The 24430-nt window shown below is 27.1% G+C and overlaps 1 protein-coding gene across 1 annotated transcript in view; it reads right to left on the bottom strand.

Moving 5' to 3' along the window:
* The window catches only part of LOC119672120 (LIM and SH3 domain protein Lasp-like), a gene marked incomplete at its 3' end in the record, with an annotated part of 65160 nt that extends 45218 nt beyond the window's left edge, over positions 1 to 19942 (bottom strand). The window contains 1 exon segment of the mRNA XM_038083087.1: positions 19651 to 19942. Coding sequence (XP_037939015.1) covers positions 19651 to 19719 — 69 coding nt within the window.
* Between the last annotated feature and the right edge of the window lie 4488 nt (positions 19943 to 24430).

Here is a 24430-nt window from a genome sequence, read left to right on the forward strand (position 1 = left end):
TCATTTCTTATAATGACTGTGATATAATTTTTGCACTGTGATATATATATATAAAGAATCATTATATCAAATAAATAAATTAGGAACTAATAAACAGGTTGTGTTTAATTAACACGAAATGTCAACACATATAAATCATAAATTGAGTTATAAAAATACTTAGAAAATAAAATTAAACATTCATATCATTAATAATTTAAGATTTTAGGTAACATTAATTATCATTTAGGGACATTTTTACAAACAATTATTTCTACTTATATTTGTATAATTTCTTATAAACTGCTAAACATTGTTTTAAATGTTAAGTAGTTTTTTTTTGTTTTGTAGTATGGTATATATAAGAAAATAGTTAATAGTAATATATATATCCATATATATATGTAGATATCCATATAAACTAGATTTTAGACAAAAAAAAACTTTTCCATTAAAAAATTTAATTTAGTTATTAAAATGTCTATAGTAGATATATTCTATTATATTGATTTGATTGTATTTTTTATTAGTAATTTATTTATTTACTACAATTATTGATTTTATTTGCTCTCACTTTAACCGGATATATTATATTTAATGCATGCAACTTCAGACAATCAGCAACGTGCGTTGAGCTGTAAATACATACATTGTTGTATGTTTAACAAATCTCTTGAGAAGTGCAATAAAATAATTTCCTTGATATTAACTCTAAGGGTCTTCAATTATCTGTTCGTATAAAACAATTACTCTGCTCTTATGTTAGCACCTCTTGTTTTCCTAATAAGTATATTGACCTCTCGACCCTCATGCGTAAACAAACAAGTCTTGCAGCGGAAAACAACAATAATTCTGTAACTGCTACGATGAAGATTAAAGCATCAATTCACATGGAGCAAGCACCCTTTCGATTATGAAAAAATGTTGCATCGTGTGTTAAATGATGCATTTCAGAGCTCATCAAGAGTTGCATGAAACCAACATAAAGAACAAGAAAAAAACAATAACGCAGATGAACTGTAGAACTGTAGAACTGTAGAAGGGGCACCATTAAGATCAACTAGCTAAATTTTTACAAGATCAGATAATATAGAGGAAAATACTTACGAATGTAATAAAAAGCGTTGGGGAGAAGCTGGTAGAAACGTAGAGAAACTAAATTATGCAAAGTAAGCGAATGAGAAGAAAGAAAGCTATGTATGCCCGTCCATTTGTCTGTCTACAAGAACTTAAAAGTTAATAAAGTTCAATTGAATTTAAACAAAGCGCAATGCAACATGTAAAGCAGCTTTAACAGCTTCAACATCTTCAACAGCATCATCAGCACAAGAACGGAATAATCGAGAGGCTAAATAAGGCAAAAGGTCAAGTAACTTTTAAAATTCAAATTATGAAAATAAAATATTATTAAAAAAAAAAAAACAGTGAGCTGAGAAACAAGCAGATGATTACTAATTTTAAATAAACATTAATTAAAAAAAATGAAGATAAGTTTTAGTAGACAAAAACTAGAAACAACTAGCACCGTTACAAACTGAAATAATTAAAATGACAAATATAAACAATAAACAGCGAAGAGCACAAAAACTAGTGATGAAGACAGCCGCCAAATGGCAAATGACAGGAAATACTTGAGCGGCTCGGCCCGGTCCGGTCAGTGCGGCACAGCAAGCAGTTAAGTGGTAACCATTAGAAAAAGTATGCAAGTGGATGAATGACTTGGCTTGAATATAATGAACTCTTATTTATTTCTCATTTGCATGTTGAGGCACAGATACAAAATGAACAGCAACAACACAACGAGAGAGAAACAAACAGTAGCGTTGGGTGCCAACAGTGCAAAGAAACCTATAAATGGCGTATCACATGGGAAACCCAGGTGACCTATATTCAATACAAAAAACTATCTGTAGGAAATTAATATTTTTTTCAAGGTAATCTCTTGTAAATCTATAAAATGCGGGAAATGTTGACTGACTATCAAGATAATAGACAAGTAGAATTTAAAAATAATTTAAAAATAACTTAAAAGGGCAAAAGCAAACATCAAGAATTAAGTTGATACATTGTAAGCAGTGGGTCATTAAAAAGTAAAGCGAAAGTGTTGTGAAAATCTGTGCACACAGCACCGTCAGCAACGCAACAATGGAATGTTCAATTATAAAGCCAAGTACTTAAAGAAGTCAAAGAGAAAATAATACTTGTAGTAACAAACATCATAAAAGACAAAAAAAAATGAGGAAGATTGAAGACTTAAGGCAATAACTAAGTATGCAAGCATATAACTGAAGTCTTCAGTCTGCATATACATCGAACAAAAGATCTTTTATTCCGCTTGTGCTTATATTTAAAATTTTAAGTATAAAATTGAAATGTGCTTGTTGCTATTGTTGCCGAATGAAAGAAAAAAATAAGATACAAAAAGCAGAATAAAACTAATATGGAACCAATCACGTGACAAAAGTCTATAAACGGGAAAAAAATTTAAATTCAATAGGCACGAAAAAGTAATGGAACTCGACATCAAATATAGTCCATATTGGTAACAAAATGAAAATCATTGTTCAACATGAAATTCAGCAACAAATTGAAAGATAAAAAAAGAAATAAATATAAATTGTTGCAAAACAAAAAGAAATGAAATAGAAAAGACAAAAAGTTTTCAGTTTCTTAACAAATAATTAGAAATTTAAACAAGAGAACAACTTAACAATAGCCGCAAAATTAAGTCAGAGTTAAGTTGGCGATACTAAGGCCATTGACGTGACGTACTCTTAGAGTGACACAAATAAGGAAGTTCGAAAAATCGCCTTCTGTTCACATCTATTGCAGCAGTTGCGGTACGTGAAAGAAGGCGTCAGTATCAGTTATTGAAACAAAACTCTAATCAAGATATTTTTATCCAGTATGCATGAATAATCAAACTTTTAGTTGATTCCAGATTTAAAACAAATTATATATATGTTCAACAATAAATTATATATTCGATGTAAAAATACTTGGAATTTAGAATTAAAAAAACTTACATAAAGCATACCGCCACAAATTTTTTGGTGGATTTGAGCGCGATCTATTTACCAGTGTGCTTATATCAGCTGTTTCTGTATTTATACATTCAATTGTTTTTGATGGCACAAAGCCATCATTATCTATATATATAGCATCATCTTCAATGTTCTCACATCCGTTATGGAACCCGCCAATCCGATGACAACTTGTGTACAGGACAAGAATTCGTTCGTATATTTATTTCACAAAGTTTTTCCAATTTAAAATATTATTCAATATTTGCTCTTGATTCCTTTTGATTATTTCCCAAAACTCTTACAAAATAATATTACTTAAAATATCATCCGAAAACAGTAAGTAAGTAAATAAAATATATACAATTCACTAACTATTACTCCGTAAGAATTTTTAGTGAAACAGATTCAAAGAAACTTGACTACATCTCTTTCTGCAACTTTAATATGGTAAATTTAGAAAGAGTAAATGGAAAAGCAGTACTGTCTCTTAGTATAATAGGGTTTGGTTTAATGATGAATTGAGTATAATTGAGTATATATGCTAAAGTCCTTAGAAACCTGATACTTATCCATATATATCCAGATATATATATGCTGACACTGGCAGCTTGAATAAAATATTGAGCAAAATCAGTTTATCGTATCTGCTGTTGTATTGCTTGTGTTAGAAAAAAAAACTGACACCTTCACTAGGCTTTTATTGGACTTATTCGGGCCTGAAGACTTGACCCCTACATGACGCTGAATCTTACAGAAGCTACAAAATACAGAGTGACATATCAACCTATGTTATTATGATACTATAAAGTATCAACAGCTCATGTCCTGCTATTGTTTAAAAGCATAACAGATACCTCCACTAGGTTTAATTACATCAATAAGGCAGAGAGTTCTAAACTAAAATATGAAGTAACTTTTATCAATATTGTACTTTTTGTTTTGTGTTCAAAACTCTACCTTCTGGAGCCTTGTCACCGTCATAGCTTCATAATCATATCATGGCTACAAAGCTATGCCCGCAGTATATTGTTTAATGACAATACCTAAAAACGATTTAAAATTATTCTTAGCCCTTTCCTAAAATTAAAGGTTTATCCTACCCATTTATAATAACCTGACTCAATTGAATACAATGTTAGTTAAATAAATTAATAACTTAATTAAAATTTAAATAAATTAATCAAATTTTAAAATTTTAATAAATTAATCAAAATTTAAAATCTTAATAAATTAATCAAAATTTAAATAGAATTACAAGTTAAAATTAAATAAATAAATAAGAAAATAAAAAAATAAAATAGATTAAATGAATAACAACTAAATAAATACATAATTAAATAAACAAATAAATAATTAAATCGATAAATAAATAAAAAATTAAATCAATTAATAATTAAATCCATAAATAAATAATCAAATCCATAAGTAAATAAATAATTAATATTTTAATATTAATATTTTATTTTATTTATTTTAATAATAATATTTTATTTATTTTAATAATAATATTTTATATGTCAGTCTAATTCCACTTTCTTGAGATGTTCCGATTGACTTAGAACCTCTTAGAGATAGCAATAGCAAAGCAAAACTTATGGCTTGCAGTTACTTTTGTACAAATCATTTAGGTTAACCCATATTTATTCTGAACCTTTATTTTTTAATATATTAATATTATTATCCAAGTTAGTTTAGCCGGTAGTTAGTTCTCTTACTTTGTGTAATTTATTCCAGCTATAAGATAATCTTTTATAAAATTCAGATCTATGTGGAAATTTTAGAACTATAATATTAAAATATATAAAAATATGAGTAAATTCTTTAGTAAACAATTAACGTTCACTGTCTATCTGGTGTAGCTCATGATTTCTTTTGCAAGTACTTAGAAAGCGAGGCAGAATCATTAAAACTTTAAAACAGCAAAAACAAAGCAATTAAAAAAGGAAATGACATGGAATGGTTCCAATTTCCAACTTCCGATTTAGATTTTAATTTGTAGCATTTGACAAATAAAAAATTAGGAATGACAACTTGAGGTTTTTCCAACGGCAAAAACTAAATAACAAAGTTAAAATTTGAACCAAACTAAAAAGGGGAGAAATTAAAAAAAAACAAAAGTACGAGTAGATATCGGTGAAAACTAAAATATATTGTGAAACTTTGCTATCTTATCGAAGATAAATTTACATATCGAACGCGTAGATAAATTTTCGACATATCAAATTGTCAAAGAAAAGGAATGGGCACTGCTGTTTTTACTCGCATTTTATGCTTCAAATAAAAAAATTACCATTTTGATTTTTATGCTTGACTGGCTTGTGAAATTATTTTATTTACTATTTTAAATTGTTTAATTCGGTTGTCACTGCAATTCTTTATTTAACAACTAAAAATAAATTAAAAAATATAACATCAACATTATTGAGGTATAAATTTGGTTAACACTTTTTGACTTAAATCTTCATCGGTCTGGTGAATTTTTTTTTGTAAAGTGAATGGTATGAATTGTGCTCAATACGATTATTTAAAGTAAAAAAATATATATATGAATGCAAATACATAAATGTATATAAAATGAATAATATGTACATATATTTTAGTAGCAAATTTAATTTTTTTATGCCAGTTTTATTTTTAATAAAAGATAACACTTTCTAGATGTGGATAATAAAAAGATAGATATGAAAGTTAATAATATGATAAACATATGGATGGAAAGATAGAATAAAAAATCAATATATATTTATATATATGTCAAATGTCTAATGTTGAGGCATTTCCGAGTTAGTGCTTCTGAGCAATTTTACTCTTTGAAAGCTGGGGGGGTTTCTGCAGAATCCCACCCATCGCACTGACTAATTTGTGTGTTCCTCATAAGCTTCGTGTATTTCTCATAAGCTTCGTGTATTCCTCATAAGCTTCGTGATTATTCAATAACTGATCTTAGATCTGCCTACCGCCTTGTATGGTTACTGATTACTCTGAGATTAAATAGTGCTAAGTAGGGCAGGTTTAAAGATTTCAAAATAAACAAACTTATAATGTATATAAATATAGAGCGTTACAGTATTATAGATATACTATATTATTATTCATTCTAAAATAATCATTAGGCATTGACTGATATTTTAATGACATTTTTATGAACACAGAAATTTTTATGCATAAAAAATGAACTGAAACCATTTATATATATATAAGACTTTGATTCTAGTTTGAAAAAAAATCTATAATATTTAGTTGTGTTTGAATCTTGCAAACAAATACGACGGAAGTAGCATATCATAAAAACTGATATTGCAAATATTGACATTACTTTGTTACATGATATATAGTCATCAAACATTCGGTTTCATTAAATCCACATTCACATCACATTTTTACTGTTTAAAAACCTCAATAAGCAATTTTAGAAAAAAGTACTGTTAAAACCTCAAAATGTTACTGTTTAAAAACCTCAATAAGCAATTTTAGAAAAAAGTACTGTTAAAGAGCGTATTAAAACTTGCTGCCTAATTACAAATGAGTACAAAGATGAAAAATAATAAATTCAAGAAACTTTTTTAGCTTAATAGATTTGAAAACAACAATTGCATAGATAGCAGCAAGAACAGAATTATCATAAGTAGTTAATCAGAATCAACTTTTCTGGTGTGAATAGACTATGAAAAAAGATAGTTATATATTAAGCAGAAATCATCTTTATTTTTAGTTTGGCATCCAGACATTCAGTCGAGCAATTAACAGATTGGAGCTCCTTCACCTTTATGGATCTATATTCACCCCAGTGGTTACAAGCCCATACCCTCAGTGTATCACCAGTGTATTACCCAGTGTACTCAAACTCAGGTTCTCAAACTAAAGCATCCATCTGGGTGTATTCAAAACTTAAACTGGCAGATATTCTATCCCTCTGCAAAAGATGTAAGTAAAGATGAGTATTACACAATATTTATATATCTTATAGGAATGGAAAAGAATTCCCTAGAATACATAATATTAACAAAAATTTATGATCTCCACAAGACTTGCGACCGAGGAGAGTATTTGCGTGCTCTTAGAAGAGGATAGTCCTGCCTGTGGTTGAATAAGATCCTATTGAAACTAAGTCCCTAACATACTTTATCTACGTTGTGCATAGACTGGACAATGACAATGAAAATCTGAACAATTTCTTCTTCCTCTTTTATATACGGGATAATTTATTGAGGACACAATCTCAATAAATTATCAATAAATAACAAACTAGTTCTGAATTTAAATTAATATATGCAGTAAAATTATTTATAATTTTTAATAAAAATATTATATTTACTTAATTGGCTTATCAATATAGCTTAAATATTCAATAACATTATTTAACATTATTTACTGCTAGCAGAAGTGCCAATTCAAATGTAAAATACTATAAAAGATTTCAATAAAATTATTATAGAAGCTAAAAAAACTATAAAAATAAACGCATTATTGATGAAATAAAAAGATTGAAGATTGACTTAATGTATAAATTCTAAGTCTATGAGATTTATATGCATAATGAAAACTTTAATTTTAATCTTCTATTCAAACTATTGTTTTAAGTATTAATTTAGTTTTCTCTCTTGTTTGGTGTTTGCATATTCATAACTTGGATTTTCTATATATTTTTATCTAAAAACTGAAATTATACCCAAATCACAAACAAAGTTTCATCAATAAAACTTTGTATCTGCAGCTTCTATGCTTAACTACTGTGCGTAAAATGCATCTAAAAATGCATCAGCATGAAGACGAGAAACTTTTGAAAGTTAAAATTAAATTTTTCTTTTAGGTTTTCTTTATTATACCTGCCCGTGCACATTTACGACGACTTAACAAAGCATTTTTGAGAATGCACCGACAGATGGCAGGGTAGTTACATTCAAAACAGCAACTTTAACTTTTATCAAATATTTTGGATTCATTTTTTATATTTGACGGTTCAGTTCTGGCTTTCTTGAACTTAACTTACCGGTGTTTGCTGTTGGTTTTCGGTTCTGCATCTTTGACTTTGGTGCAAACAAAGAAAATTCTTCAAATTAAACGTAAATCAACTTCAGTCGAAGTGTTGAACAGCTGCGCGGATTTTCTGGTTGACTGCGTATCTCGTCTCTGGTTTGCGTGCATAGAGTTTAACTACCTTTTTGGTTTTTATCCACAATTTTTTGATTTATTAATTTAATATGCGAAAAGACAATTATTGGAAGTGACCATCAAATGGTTAAAAAATACTTGGACTAGGTCACTAGAGTTCAAATACTTTCGCTACTAACTTATAATTAGAAAAATTTAGCAAAAGTTTGTGGTTCTACGGTTATCAAAATGATGATGAATAATGAAAGAAATATTAATAAATTTTCTCGGTCATCTTAATTTTGCTGGAAAGCAAATTAGTTAAGCCACATGTTAGTCACACACTGATCTTTTACTATGAAAAAGAAATATGAGTAACTTAAATGTGAATAGGTCTCACTGGTTATAGGTCAAAAATTATGACTATATCGATATGTGGGTCGGGTACGTTAGGAGTCTGTTAGCAATTCTGAGGAAATTTGTTACGATCAGAAGCATTTCCAAAAACAAATGACTTATTAATGTATCTTAACTGCTTAATTGAGTAATTCTTTATTTAGTAATAACATTTAAATCTTAGACACAGTGAAAACAAAATTCGAGTTCACAAACCCTACGCGGAGTTTGTGGAATTAAAATATGCTATGTCAAAGAATAGAACCAAAAAAGCAGGAGTAAACCACACCATTATTAATGCATAAGAACGTATTGTAGAACTATGCTCTATCAAAGTCAAAATCGGCTTTTAAAAAATAAGTTACACATGCACTTCTTTATTTATTAGGATAAAAAACGATACCATGGGTTTTGGGGTCTCGGGTAGTGTTAAATAATATTTTCACTTTTTCAGAATATTATAACTTAATTTATAATAGAAGTACAATAGAATAATCAGTCCACATACGTCGATACTCCATACCTATTCAAAAAATACAACCTTATGCTACCTTATGTTTGTACAGCCGATACTCAAGCATCGTGATAAGACACATCTACGAAAGCATTCCGGCTTTCTTTGACATTATGCATTTAAAAATAGTTCATATATCAGTATTCCAAATTAAATTATGGAAATCGTCGCAAAGCTCTAAATAACCGTAATCGTCTTTAAAGGCGTCTGATATTAAGAAATCTTCAATGAGAGATATTCTGATACTCTTTTTAAGGGTTGAACGGGGCACATTTCACTGTAATATGTGCACTCTACCTCCTGCATATGTTTCGGTTTTAATTATTGTGTTTTAAATGGACTAATGCTACTTAATTATTAAAGAAGACGCAAAATCTGTTTTCATTGATTTACTATATATTGCTATATGCAGGTTCAAATGATCACATTGGATGGGCTACAAATTTCTATGTATTGAATGCATTAGCTAGCATCTGAAAATTGGTTATTCTAATAATAAAAGGTGTTACTTTTATATAGGTATAGATATATAAAAGCAATGTATATATATGTAATATATGTTATAGGTATTATAAATAAAGAAGCTACTTAATCGTATACCTCTTATACATCTACTCTTCAAATTAATTCATATGAGCTATAAGCTGCCGAATGCCATATACCAAAACTAAATTTGCTTCATTATTTTATGTTAACGAAATAAATTTACAATTAAGATGTCTCTATGTTTATTTTAAATATGTAGCATTGCTTTTAGAAATTTTATTGCCGTTATAACTTATAATTAAATTTATTAGATTTAGCAAGTGTTTTTGGAAACATTGAAGGTTTTAGTTAAAAAGTAACTTGACCTCGTCAAATAGTTTTTAATGAGTCCTCGTTTAATTTCATCATTTAAACTTACATCAACACATTCACTTTGAAGTTAGATTGTAATTATATTTTTATGTTTTATTTAAAAAAATTAATTGTTGTTTACAATACGAACAGAATCTTGCCACTTGAAGTAGATACGAATAGAATCATAGACTCATTCACTTTAAAAAACTTTGATGACTTATTTTCATCATACGTTCACATTTGCTCACGCAATATGCCTACAATACAATGCCTTTAATGACTTCAGTTTTATTGGAACAATGTGAAGAATTGCCTTCAAAGCTCATGGGTAAAACTGTATTGGAACATGAGGCACTTCTGACTTTTATGTGCAGTTTATAACTAATGCCGTCAAATTATTTTGGTGGTACAAACACTATATAGTTTTATGTATTTTTTGTAAGCCTCAAAGTATTTCTAAAATTGATGCTATTTAGAATTTTTAAAATTTTTGTAATTTCATGTTCGATTTAATTACAGACATATTAAATTTGGATACCATACATAATGCAATAAGAATGTAAATATTCTCTCCATAATTTATAGCTGTGCTTACAGTACATGTATCCAACAAAAATAGCGAGAGTTTTATGATATACAAAAACTTATAAAAGAATCTATATAAAGGCTACTTCAAATTATTCTACTATATATGTTAGATATAGTATTATGTTTTCCGTTTTTTTTTTGTAAACTGCTATTATGGTGTAGAGGAACAAAAAGTTTATTTTAGACAAGATATAAATTAATGTGCAGGATGTTAGATTAGATTAACATAAAATCTACATGCTATCAATCAATTCATTTTTTGTTTAAAGACTCTAGTCTTATATATATAAGAAAAAAGTTTTTAATATTCATATTAATTAGAGTTTCTTGTAAATATGAGTATTGCTTGAAATGCATATAAAAATATATTTCCACTCGGACTACATATTATATCGGCTTCTACTCACAAAGCGATTATACACTAGTAAGAATGACATTCTAAAAAAATATAATAACCATATAACTAAGGAAACCATATCTCTAATATGGAATAAAAATTCCGTGGCGTCAACTTATTAACTTATCCTTGGATATATTCATATATTAGTAACGGATAAGAGCGACTTACATATTATATCGGCGTCTACTCACAGAGCTATTATACATTAGTAAAAAGGACTTTCTAAAAAAAAAATAATAACCATTTAACTAAGGAAACAATATCTCTAATATAGAAAAAAAATTCCGTGACGTCAACTTATTAACTTGTCCATGGATATATTCATATATTAGTAAAGGATAAGAGCGGCGTAGTCTTGTTGGAACCAAATGTCATCGATGATTAACTGATTAATTTTTAGAAACAAAAATTCAGTCAGTTGGCTCGATAGTGCTTGCCTTTCACCGCAATGACAGTTTCTTCCCCATTTCGAAAAAAAAATAAGGACGGATGATACCGCCAGCGTATAAACCGCACTAAACAGTCTATTTTAATAGATGTAATGATGATTCGTTAATGGCTTGAGGATTATCTCTGTTCCATTTACGGCAATTTTGTTTATTGACATAGCTATTATATTAACAGTAAAATGGATAAAGTGCTCTATGAAGTTCGAAAACAAATTTATTTTTCAAAGTAAATATCCATAATTTTGAAATATTGTTTTAACGTTAAACGATTCATGATGAATTTGCCAAACTTTACTGAACAGAAATGTCAACACTGTTTGATATTCTCAGTCGTCAAACCATGGTTATCGATATCGATAAAACAACTTAAAAAACTCTCGATATATATAGGGTTTATGAATAAATTATATCAATATTCAAACTATTGTTACATAAATATATCGTATATAAATATATATATACAAATATATTAATATTCTATCTATTAATCTTCTATCTATTGATATATAAGTACATCAATATCATATCTATTGATATATAAACGTAGCAATAACCTATTTATTAATATATATATATAGCAATAATCAAAACAAAAATCACTTAAAAATATTTATAAATATACTAATAAGCTACAGACTTTTGTCTTTACTTCAATATATAAAAGCTGTTGTTAAATAGAATCATGACTGCATGGCATGCATGAAATTATGAGAGAATAAAAAAAATCTATCTATATATCAACAAAAATAAAACAAAGTATCTCAATGCCTACGTAATTTAAGCGCCAACAAAATAGAAAATTAACCTTTTTCAATAACCGCATTTTTTGCACGTCAAAACCTAAATAAAACTGGTTCCTTCCGCAAATTCTTCGTAGAAAACAAACTCAACAAACTTGTTAGATTTTAATTATAAAATTATTTGACCAACGAACACAAACTTGTAACTTGTAACAGTAAAAACATTACAAAAATAGTAGTAATTCAAAAGGTAAAGGTAAATATTCGTTTTGCAGATATTTAAATATAAATTAATTATTTTAAATGAAAGAAACTAGTAAAAAAATAGTTTTGAAATTAATAAATAAAATGTGAAATATGAAGAAATACAAGTTGGACAAGAAAACTTCAAATAAAAGTAAATATGAATGCTCAAGGTCGGTCAACGGAATTTCAATCTTTGTATCTAAAACTAGTGTGATGGAGAAAGAACACTGGGTGAGCCAAGCCAAGCCAAGCCAAGATACTAACAGGCACAAGAGACGAGACAAACACGAAATATCAAAACAAGCGGACATAAACTCATAAATAAACTACGTAATTCCAATTTCAATCTGAATTCCAAAGCTACTATAAAACCGCAAACTAGACTTAAAACGACTAGCACGACAGTTTATGAAAAAATTAAAAATACAAATCAAAAATAAAATTAATGAAAATCAAAAAATTCACAATATTCATTCAAAGCGAAAACCAAAAAAAATTTATTTTTAATTTTGTATTTCCTGAGTTGAGTTGAGTTGACTTTAAATTGAACTCATGTTTTATTTTTTGAAATTTTAATTTTTTACAATCGTATCTCAACAAAAACGGTCGGATGGACTGGAAGAGTCCACGCGAACAGTAAGTCCATACAGCATGCGTTCACTCATTCACACAGCATTTGGCAGTCTTCAACATTTATTGTCCGTCAGCCATTGAGTCAAACCCACTAAACAGAATGCTGTGCTGCTACACAATTTTTACTTTTTACTGTGCCACATTTAATAAATCTTTTTTGAATTTTTTGCAATGTGTGGATATTGCTTTCAATTCGTAGATACATTTGAAATTGTTTCCCATTTTCATATTTGCCTTAGTTATATTTTGCTTATTATGTGTTTGCAATTGTTGCTCATATTTTCTTAGAAGCAGTCAACATAGTTGAAGCGCTACTTTCGGCATTTCGTGTTTCATTCGTGTTCCATATTGGCCGCAGCTTTGTTAAAGATTTAATGCGGTTCTCATACCTTTGAGTCTTCTTTACATGGTAACACAATATGCCAAAGTGGATTCTTTGGATCGCTGGCATAACCTCCTACCTAACCTATTTAATCACAAATACTTCTTATACCAAATTCGTCTACTAGATTATAGATGCATTTTATGTTGGACTGTCTCTACTACATCTACCAATTTATGTCCTTATAAATGTTTATTTCTAATTTTATTGGTACTGAGGTTCAATGCAATTGAACACATTATTGCTTTCTATTCAATGATTGAGCTTTTTTAGAAGCTCTGTTTTTTGACATATTATGCGATTCACTTTTCTCTTATATGCCAAAAGTTGATTTCATTGATGTGATTTAATATATATATATATAGAGGTTAACATATACATAAATATATAACAATATTTATAATATTAATATCATATCATATCATATAAATATAAATATCAAGTAATAATCTAATTGTCCCCTTAACTATCAAATTGCATCACTCCATAAACTGCAGTAACCCATTACTTTCTAAAGATCGTATCATCTGCTTAAAAACTTTCCGGAAGTAGTAATCTATGTTATCTATTATTAGTTAACAGGGCAACTTAACTATCAAATTGCCACACTCCAAGAAACTGCACTAACCCATTACTTTCTAAAGATCATATCATCTGCTTAAAAACTTTCCGGAATTAAGTAATTCATATAATCTGCACTTAAGATAATTGTTTTTTGCAACATTTGATATCGGATTAGGATAAATTGTATGAAATAAGTTCTCCAAACCCTTGCTTAATATTATTAATTAAGCACCTTATTATCACTATTTTTATTGATGTTAACGTTTTTTATTCTTCAAACAGATGTTTACGGTATGCGTTTAATGTAAGATATATAGGAAAGAGAAACCGCTAAAGAATTAAAGGTTACATCGCAACTGAATTGTGTGCAGCTTTGAATACATATATATATTATATATAATATATATATGTATATTATTGGTAGTTAGATTAAAATTAGTGACAGCCTTTTTCAATGATATAAACTATTGAAATATGTATTCCTCACTTTGTTGAATAATATTCATTCTCATTGCTCATTTAATTAGTAATTTGATATGTTAACTGAACAGATTCTCTTCATTTGTGTAGAGTGCAATTTAAGAATGCAACAAAACCAAACATTTTCATCTTTTTTAATAAAACTTATTTATAAATTCCATAATTTCAAGATGTGATTTAATCATTTTTAAAGAATTTTTCTCCTTTGTGCTAGTAGAAGAATAACAATACTGATTCCAAAGCAAAACATTAATAAATTCAAGTAAATAAATAACAGAACTAAACCACAACAGAATTTCATTCAGAGAGAGAGAGAGAGAGAGACTTCAGCTTATATTTTCCTACTTTACTTCAGTAGCAGCTTGGACTGCTGTGAAAGTCAATGGAATTTTCAATTCGCAATTCAAATGTGCAATTATTTTCAGATACAACTTAAGTGGGCAAGACTGAAAGTAAAAATCTGAATTGTTCAGTACTCTGAAGATTATTGTGAAGTTTTGCCAAAGTTACACGAAAATTAACATAAATTTGTAGTTCATTAAATTCAAGACTGGCGACTGGAGAGGTTTCTTTATGACTTAATTTACCGCTCGATTTGGCAAACTGCAAATATTTCCGTATAAAAATGTTATAATAATTTAGAATAAAATAAAATATATAAATTTAAGGAAATAAAAATATTTTTATAAACATATATAATAAGTATATAGTACATAATATATATAAAGAATAAGTAATTAACTGTATTTCAAAGATGATTAAATGCACTTATTAAAAATCAATATATAATATTTAATTTTTTCCTAATATTATTTCTAATTTTTTTTTTAAATTTTAAAAACTACATTAATCAATTAATGAATATATTTGATAATACTAAAACGTGTAGATGAATGATAGATATACAGCTGTAAGGTGTAAATTATTCCTACGGAGACATGACCAGTCATTGATAAGCTATATAAAGGAATGATAAAAGCCATTTATAATACTACACTAGAACAGAGGACGACTAAGTATACACAAGAGACAGGGTTTAAAATCCTTAAAGACTAAAGTTACTATTGATATATATCATATAAAATATATATATAAAATTTATTAGCGAAATCTCTCTATTCTGAAAATTAATATTACACACTATTTACTTTCTATAAAGAACTACTTATTTGAGCCAGAATTTTTTCATGTTATTTTTCTTATTTATAACTATTAAACTTTAGAATATCGATGTTCCTTGTATAAGAAATTTTTAATCATATATCAATGCTCTATAACTCAATCATATAACAGAAAATAAAGCAAACCTGATTAGCATCTATACTTACTAATTCCCTTAGGCTTTATATGGAAACTTTGATCTCCCAGTATATGTACTAATACTAATTCTTCTACACTTTAGGTGGGTAGTCGGATCAATCAGTACTCACATTCGCACACAGCATGCTTGGTCTGTTATTACTTATATCTGTTATACTTCTAAGACAAAATTCAATCGTATAGCACATATTCTCATGCATAAGAATTTTACAGAACTTATATAAAATAGGTTCCTAATAGCAAATTATGTAGCAAATTTTTATACAGTTTGTTGGTAAGATACTTTAACGGTTAATTACATTGTATTTTGTTAGTGCAAAAGCGGAAGTAATAATATATACTTATGCAATCTACAATATTCTATTAAATTTTAGATGAAGTAGGGCGACCTATACTTATAGAAAATATACCTATACAATGAGTATGCTGTAGACTTGTCATCATTGTATAAATAGAGAAAAATTAAAGAATCAAACTGCACTGTTACAATTGATCTAATTCCCTTATTATAATTACAGTATTACAGTAGTAGCACGTTTGACTGAAGCCCATCAAGGACAATAGAATTTGAACAAATAAATTTTAATTTGTTAATAGAAATTTCATTTAAGCAAACCCGTCAATTAAAAATTAAAAGAAAGGTAGACTCATGCTACCGGCAACTCACATAAAATCAAAACAATCCCTGTACTAGAAAAACATGATTACGTGTTCTGAAGATCATTTGAGGATTGCAAAGAGGCAGTTACAATCAGTAGGGGTGCAAAATATTTCCCAGATACAGACGTAATAGTTTATGTCAACAATACAAAATTAATTGTATGTAAAAATAGAAACAGGAACAGAAAAAAACTTATAATTTTATTTCACATAAAATTTTTATACGATTAATTCTTATTTTTATTTTCATTAAAGAAAAGCGATAAGTATGTATTATAGGGAATAATTACAGTATCTTGATTTTCAATCAATATCGACAGAAGCGATATTACATTAATATATTTAATTTTATATTTTTTTTGAATTGAGTTCTTTAAATTCTTTATTAAGAATTAAGTAAATTCAAATAAAATAGATGATATTATATAAATTATTATGCTTAGGAAACGTTTTCTTATTATTCTTGGGAACAGTGTTAGTTCGATGGTGAGTAGCACTTGATCATTAATGACAGAAAGTATAGTGACAAAGATTTAACCGTTTTTGAAACTATTAATAATATATAACATTAATAGGATAACATTATCTGATTAAGAAAATATTCTGCAGTGGGAATTGTGTGTAAACAATAGGAATAGTACTTCGTAGTAGATGGCGAGCGCCACACATAATCTATATCGGTAATATATATTGTTACTAAGTATGATTTAGAAATGATTCTTTGGTTTCTAAGTGGTGCTTTGTCATCCATAATGATTGCCACCCAGATATAACCCGATCATTGTTGGAATTAGTAATAATACACAACAAATTTTATTTTTACTAGGTTTAAGGTCGCTTTAAATAAAATTTGTTGATTCATAGATAGAAATAACAATTAAATATTAATATAATTAATAATGAAATAATATTTATTAGTAATGTTACTGAGAGCGATTGAGGGAAGAACTTTTGACAGGTAAGTGACAGTTTTTTATCTAAGACAAATGCCACCCAGACATAGATCCGACATTTTCTGGAAGTAGTGACAATAATACCTACATAATAAAATAATATACAACAGCAATAACATATTGTTATTATGGTTAGAAGAACCATTACGTCTGTCAAGATTAATTATTTCTTAATTTATTGTTGTATCTTGACTAGATTATTAAACAAATAAAGTTGTTTAACGAAAAAAAATTAAAATAAAGCTATTATAAGACATTTTATATAATTTCGATCTATCAGATCGCGAGGTAAAGAATTTTTCTTTGGTTATTTAAGTTTCTCTTTAAAATAATATTTTCGCTGTAAAGATTCACTTTGTAAAGAGATTATTACAATTTCATTATCAGGTATATGTTTGTATATGATGAAAGTGTCTTGATGTCTATGAAGTGTTAAATTTGGACGATAGTAACAGAAGTTTATTTTTCTTCAAAAAAAAAATTTTTTTTTCAATATACATTAAAAGCAAGCACTTTAATATTTGCATTTACATATTAATAAAAACAAAATTATTAAAATCTATATATTTTTATAAATATATAAATAATTTGCATTTAGTAACTAAAACGGTACATTTTACACCACTATCAAATATTGTGACTTTCTTATCTCAAAGTACGTGTGACATTACTTTTGCTAAATCTGTTAAGTGATAAGAATTTATTTTCTGCTTTTAATCTTGAATTATGTAATTTAATTCTTTTTTTTTTTAATTAAAGATTAAAATAGTACTTCATTTAATTAAATATATTTAAAAAAAATTTAAAAATACTCAATAGAAGTAACTTTTGTACATTTATATGAGGAACTAAAGAGTTAGGTTTGAGCAAATCAATATATTAAAAAACGCAGATAGTATTTATTACCTTTAAATACTAATACAGTCAATACTTTCCTAATGAATAACGCCCCTCTTGTACGGTCACCCCTCTTAAATTGATAATTTTTTTGAAACAATTTGTTATATTTATTTTTTAGGTCTTTAAAAAAAAAAATTGTCTGACTATAAGTATCCGATTAAGAGAATTGTTACTATGCTACAAAAAAAGTAAAATTGATTATTGAAATCTTTTTTAATAGCAAGCAAAATAGCCTTTATAAACCGAGATTCCAATTGTTTGGTAAAAGAAAGTTGTAGGATTTTCTACAAATTTAGTTTTAAATGGGAACTTAAGTCTCTATATTTGATCTATTAGCCTTAATAGACAGTATGTACTATATATACAATAGACTGCAATATTTTATTGCTTTTGCAAAAATAATTTTAATCAGTGTTTCAGATTGAAGTTTTCTTATCAATTATATTACAATGACATTAATATTTAATTCAGCTCAAAAACAAATCTTGCAGTTTTTTCTAGACCCAGTGAAGGACCGCTATAGTAATTTATAGTAATATTTATTTTAAAGAGAACAAATATATTATTAATGCATGATTAAATATTGTAAAGCAACGTACCTGCAGTTAAATCTTTTTAAAAACGAATAAATATAAATTCCTACAAAGGTTCAAAAACCGGCGTATCAGGTAATTTTAGGGAAAATATCTACCTATTCACAATATAAACTACAAGTAATACACTACAAAAACTTTGCCACAAAAATATATTCTAATATTTCCCTCCTTGGCACAATTCTAGCTACGCCACTGGGTCCAAGTCATACTCGGCTCAAAAAGCCTACCTCAAAGTGGTGATTACAACCGAGGAACAGGCAAAATGAGTCATACAAATCAGTTCACATGGAATAATGTCATTTGAGTATGGTTTAAGTCACCTATGTACATAAAGGTTTTTTTCTAAAAATTTTTGCAATATGCGGTATTTTTTCAGTCGCGTTTTACAAATTATAAAGTCCGAATACTTTGTAAACTAAACATATTTAACTCAAATAATGCAGGGTATTTATATATGATGCATGGTATTCAAAAGTTATAGAATACTTAACTTCGAAATTAAAATAATTATATATTTAAATTTGACTTATATCGATAGAATTATTAAAAATAATTTCAATCAAGTTTTTGCGCCCAACAAAAAAAAATTAATAACATTGCGCTTTAACAGCCTACTTCAATGTAACCAATCAACCAACTGTTAATAACAGTGCTGATTATTTAAGTAACAGGTAATCATATTATCTCTTTTTAGCACACGCGACTTTAAACAAAAAACACAAGTGCGTCTATTGATGTGCGCTCAAGGAGATCATTCAAACAGAGAGGCAGGCAGTCATGTAAAAAAAAAACCATACAAACAAGAAAACAATTCACTTTTTTCTGATATAGCACAATTCAAAGCAATAAAGGTTAAGCAAGTAAATAATTAATTTTTTTTATAAGTAACTTACTTTGTCTAGACACTTAAGCTCCTCAATGGGATAGACCACTTTTTGACAACGGGCGCAAGTTTTATTCATTTTTAGGCTTTGTTCACTTGCAGGCTATTTTTTTTTGTGTCTCCAATATATTTATATATAGATATACTCCTTTAAATCCAAAGTCAAACGGCACTCCTACAAAACGTATGGCTTATAGATTTCCTTTAAGCAACAATTTGCTTTTAGCAAATTTTGGCCCAAAAAATACCTTAAAATATTATTTTCATGAACCAAATTTTTTAAATCAAAATTTTTATTTATTTTCAATTATTTAACAATTCCCTTGGAATTTTCGTTTAAATATATTTGAATTTTACAATGATGGTATGATGATCAAAAATATATAAAAGGGTTAATCTATTTAAATAAGTTTGCACAGAGTAAACAATTTTTTTTTTATTCTTGAAAGCACGATCACTAAAAATTGAACAGCGAATTTACCGAAAACAAATAAAATAAGCCAAACTGTTGCTTCGATCTCAACTTGTGTTACCTTACTACAAAGAAAGCACAATGCAATAAGCGTATTTTTTATTTATTTATTTTTATGATGACGAGCTCGAAATTTCTTAAACTACCCGCTTCAAAAATTTACAACCGACTCGAAGCATACGAAGAAGTAAACTAAAAACTGCGGGAGAGTATTCAAATTGGAGTTTAGCAGATATTTACCATTGAATTGTTGTTGTTATCTTAAGTATTTAAAAGAGATAGCAAAGGTAAATATGTTATGTGTACAAGTGAGATGTATATTGTGTGCTGGAATTTAACCATTCACAATAAATATTTTGAAAATCATATTTAAGCTGTAGTTGAATTTTAAACTATTTTATTATTTCATATATTTTATTATATGAAACTAATGATCTTAAAAACTTGTCATTTACATAAAAATGTTATTCACTCAGTGATATTTGCTTTCCAAATTCATAATCGAAGACCATTCTGAATCGCTAAATGAATTATAAAAATATTGTTTGTTCGCCACAACTATTATAAATGATATGACGACAGTGGTTATATGACAATTTAATTTCATTTTCTTAGAACAAATCGAATAAATAAAATCATTATATATTGAATAATGTAAAATCGCAAATAGCAACTTTCATGAAATATTACATCAAAGAGTTCAATCAACTCTGCTATTGCAGCTATCACTCAAACAGCCATAATTTATTAATTATTTCTTCATGCAAACTTAAAACGTCTGGTTTTTTCAGTTCGAGGCCTTTTTCTATAAAGAAAGTTTCTTAATTATTTAGCTTATTTGATGTACTAAATGTAATAACATTTAATAAGATGGCGGTATCACAAATTAATAAACAAAATATAAATTTAATAACGATTTTTAATTTAATAACGACATTGTACACATAGGATATTTTAAAATGTATGACTTGATATGTTAGATAGAAGCAGCGGTTTTGTACATTAAAGCCCATTTGAGCAGAAATATTGGCTTCTTGTTAAAACAAAATTAAAACATTGCTGATATGCGAAAACAAAGTTTTCGATGGCTTCAAGAATATCACCGAAGCAATTATAAAGACCAAAATAGTTCGCGCATAGACAACGTGGAAAAGAAATTAATTCACAAGTGTATTAATATATATTATATAATAACATAAATATTATTATATTTATTATATATTATATTATTATTTATTATTTTAAAGCTATTAATACACTTAAAATGACCACAATGCTATGTTTAATATATCAATTTTTTAATTATAACAGTTTGATGAAGAAGTCCAGTAGCATCGAAACGTTGGTAATTTTATATAGAAAAGTACAACATAAAGAAAAATTCATAGTATACTACAAAAACTATATACCAATAGTTTTTTATTTTAAAAGTTTATATTAATAGCAATTTACATTAAATTAAAACAATTTATTCAAAGTTAGTAAAACTCCAAACAAGTAATACAGTTTTATTTGTATTGTTTATTGTAATCATCATCATTAATGATGCAATGACCGTAGTTGAATCTTGGCCTGACTAAGGACATAGTATTGACTGCCAAATGTTTTCACTTCATAATTTGTTTTCCTTTTATTTTCGCTACTACTGTATTATACCAAGAAACACAGCTACAACAAAGTTTTGAATTCACAATAGTTTCCATGCAATTTTAATACATAATTTGAAATCAGCTGTTCAGATATAAATAGAAAAAAAATAAAACAATACATATCCTTAATACGTATCCTTAAGTCGTCATCGAATTTTCAATGATCTTATTCGTTCATAAATTTTCGGCAATGAGGGTGGAGAAAAAATTTTGTGAAAAAATTTATTGTTTCCACAAAAAATTAACGAAACAGTATAATTTAACAGTTAATTAGTTAAAATAATACATAATATTTACTATTAACACTGAAAAATATAATCTATATTAAATTTCAAGATAATTAAGATGATTTAATAAGTGAAATAAAATTTTTAATTTATACAGAAATTTTATTGTAATATTAGTTCCGAATTAGTTTGATAATATTTTAAACAATGTATAAAATAAATCTTCTAATTAATATTTAATTTAAATTCATAAAAATTAATAAAAATGTTGCCGAATAGTAAAAATAACAAAATACATATTTTATTCAAATGATTCTAATAATAAATATATTAAAGTGCATTAAAATCACTGATTTATGTTGTAATATAAAATTTATTTAGAAAATTGGTGTCATAAAAATTTTTAACAAATTACTCGCACCCCAAATGGTTAAGGGTGGTACAAGTGAAAAATCAATAAACGTTGCTGTATTCCATGCCGGCGAATAGTCATATCGACCGTGTGTATGGAAAACATAACAAAACAATAAATTCCTAAATAGAAAAGTAAACAAAAGCCTCGTAATCAAAAACGTGGAAAATGCATGATATAGCCTTTAACAGAGGAGACATCCATTGCACGATTTTAATTTGCATTAATTTAACTAATTTATTATATACTGTGATAAAATAAAAATTAAATATTGAAATATTTTTATTTAAATAAAACACTTTTATTTATTAAATTCGAAAGTTAAACAATATTTAAAATCATGCAAACTTTACGAAAGAAAACGAGTCCTTGTAAATGTAAGTAAAAATATAGTTTCAATATTTTAATTTATATATATTGTAATAAGTATTTATAGTATACATTTTTTAATAACGGTTTCTATTTTAATTTGATATTTAATGGTTGTAATAATCAAATTTTGTTTATATATTTTTACACGCGCTAATTGGTTAATTTTTTGAATAAAATAAATATTAAATTAATAATAAAAATTTAATAAAATGTAAATTATAATAAAAATAAAATAAAATAAAAATTAAAGTAATAAAAATTTAATAAATTTCGAATGATAATAAAATATCAAAAAATTTATATAATATAATATATATCAAAAATCAAAAATAAAATAAAAAATATAAAATATCAAAAATAAAATAAAATAAAAATTAATAATAAAAAATTAACAAAATATAAATAATTATAAAATATTAAAAAATTTTATTGTTGTAATTTAATACTATTCGAAATACCTCTTTATTGAAAACCATAGTTTATATTAAAAATTTAGTTTCTTTCGTTAAAACGAACGTTAAAATACAATATATCATAAGATTATATAATGTGGAATGATTATTCTTTCTTTAATGTATATATATTTAGTTATTTTAAAGAAGATAGTAAATATAGTATAGTTCGTAAAATAAAAATTCAATATATATTGTTTTATCAGTATATTTATTAGTTCACTAAAATAATTAATTTTTAAATTATTTAAAAGATGGGAAGATTCAACGATGTGTAGGCATCTGTATACAATCTGGCCACTTTCTGATAAAAAGAAATCCAAAATTCTTATTGAGATACCCCGTAGAGATGTTGATCTTTTTGTTGGTTTACTTACAGGCCACTGTAAACTAGGGAACTAGATGCTAGAAGATTGGGTCTCCCTTTCAATCAAACCGCAGCTGTGGGGAAGACAATGAGAGTACCTCTCATCTATTATGTTTTTACCCATCTCATACACGGTGGCAGCATAACACTTTAGGAGCCCAGTTTTTTTTTGAGGATGTTGATCAATTACAAGACCTGACACTATTTAGTATTTTAGGCTTCGCCAAAGGTTTTAGGTGGTTTTAAACCCCGAGTTTTTCCTACATATACGTTAACATAATGGGTCAATAAGCTTAAGTAGATTCACCAGGGATCACCGGTATAACGTAACCTAACCTAAATAATTTAACTAACCATTCACGTACGTAGTTGTAATAAAAATCAAGTTAATTTTGATTTGAAATTCACTGTGTTCCCGTAACCGAAAACCTACTTAGAAAAGAGTTTGTGAGAGCGAACTATTATTCTATACTTTACAGAACTTGTTTGAATTTTACTTGTTAAATTTGTTCAAGTAAACAACTTGCTATTTAGTTATACCCAACATGTGTAATATCCACACAAACTGCAGCAGTATTAAAATAAAAAATAAAAAATATATTTGAAATTTAAAACCTATCTTTTAAATCTTTATTAAATCATAATGATCAGTAGGAATAAAAATAACAGTTTAACTAAATTTTCATTTGAAAGTGTTTCCATATAATGTGCGCAAAGTGCTTTTCTAAAGGATCGTTTTTAGTTTTTCTAGTTTTTAACCTAAATATAATGTCAGTAGACGACTTATTATTTTAATTTTTTTTAAATAGTATTAACAACATTCGCCACACTATTCCATT

Source organism: Teleopsis dalmanni, chromosome 1 (assembly GCF_002237135.1).
Source record: "Teleopsis dalmanni isolate 2A chromosome 1, ASM223713v2, whole genome shotgun sequence".
NCBI classification, from domain to species: Eukaryota; Metazoa; Arthropoda; class Insecta; order Diptera; family Diopsidae; genus Teleopsis; species Teleopsis dalmanni.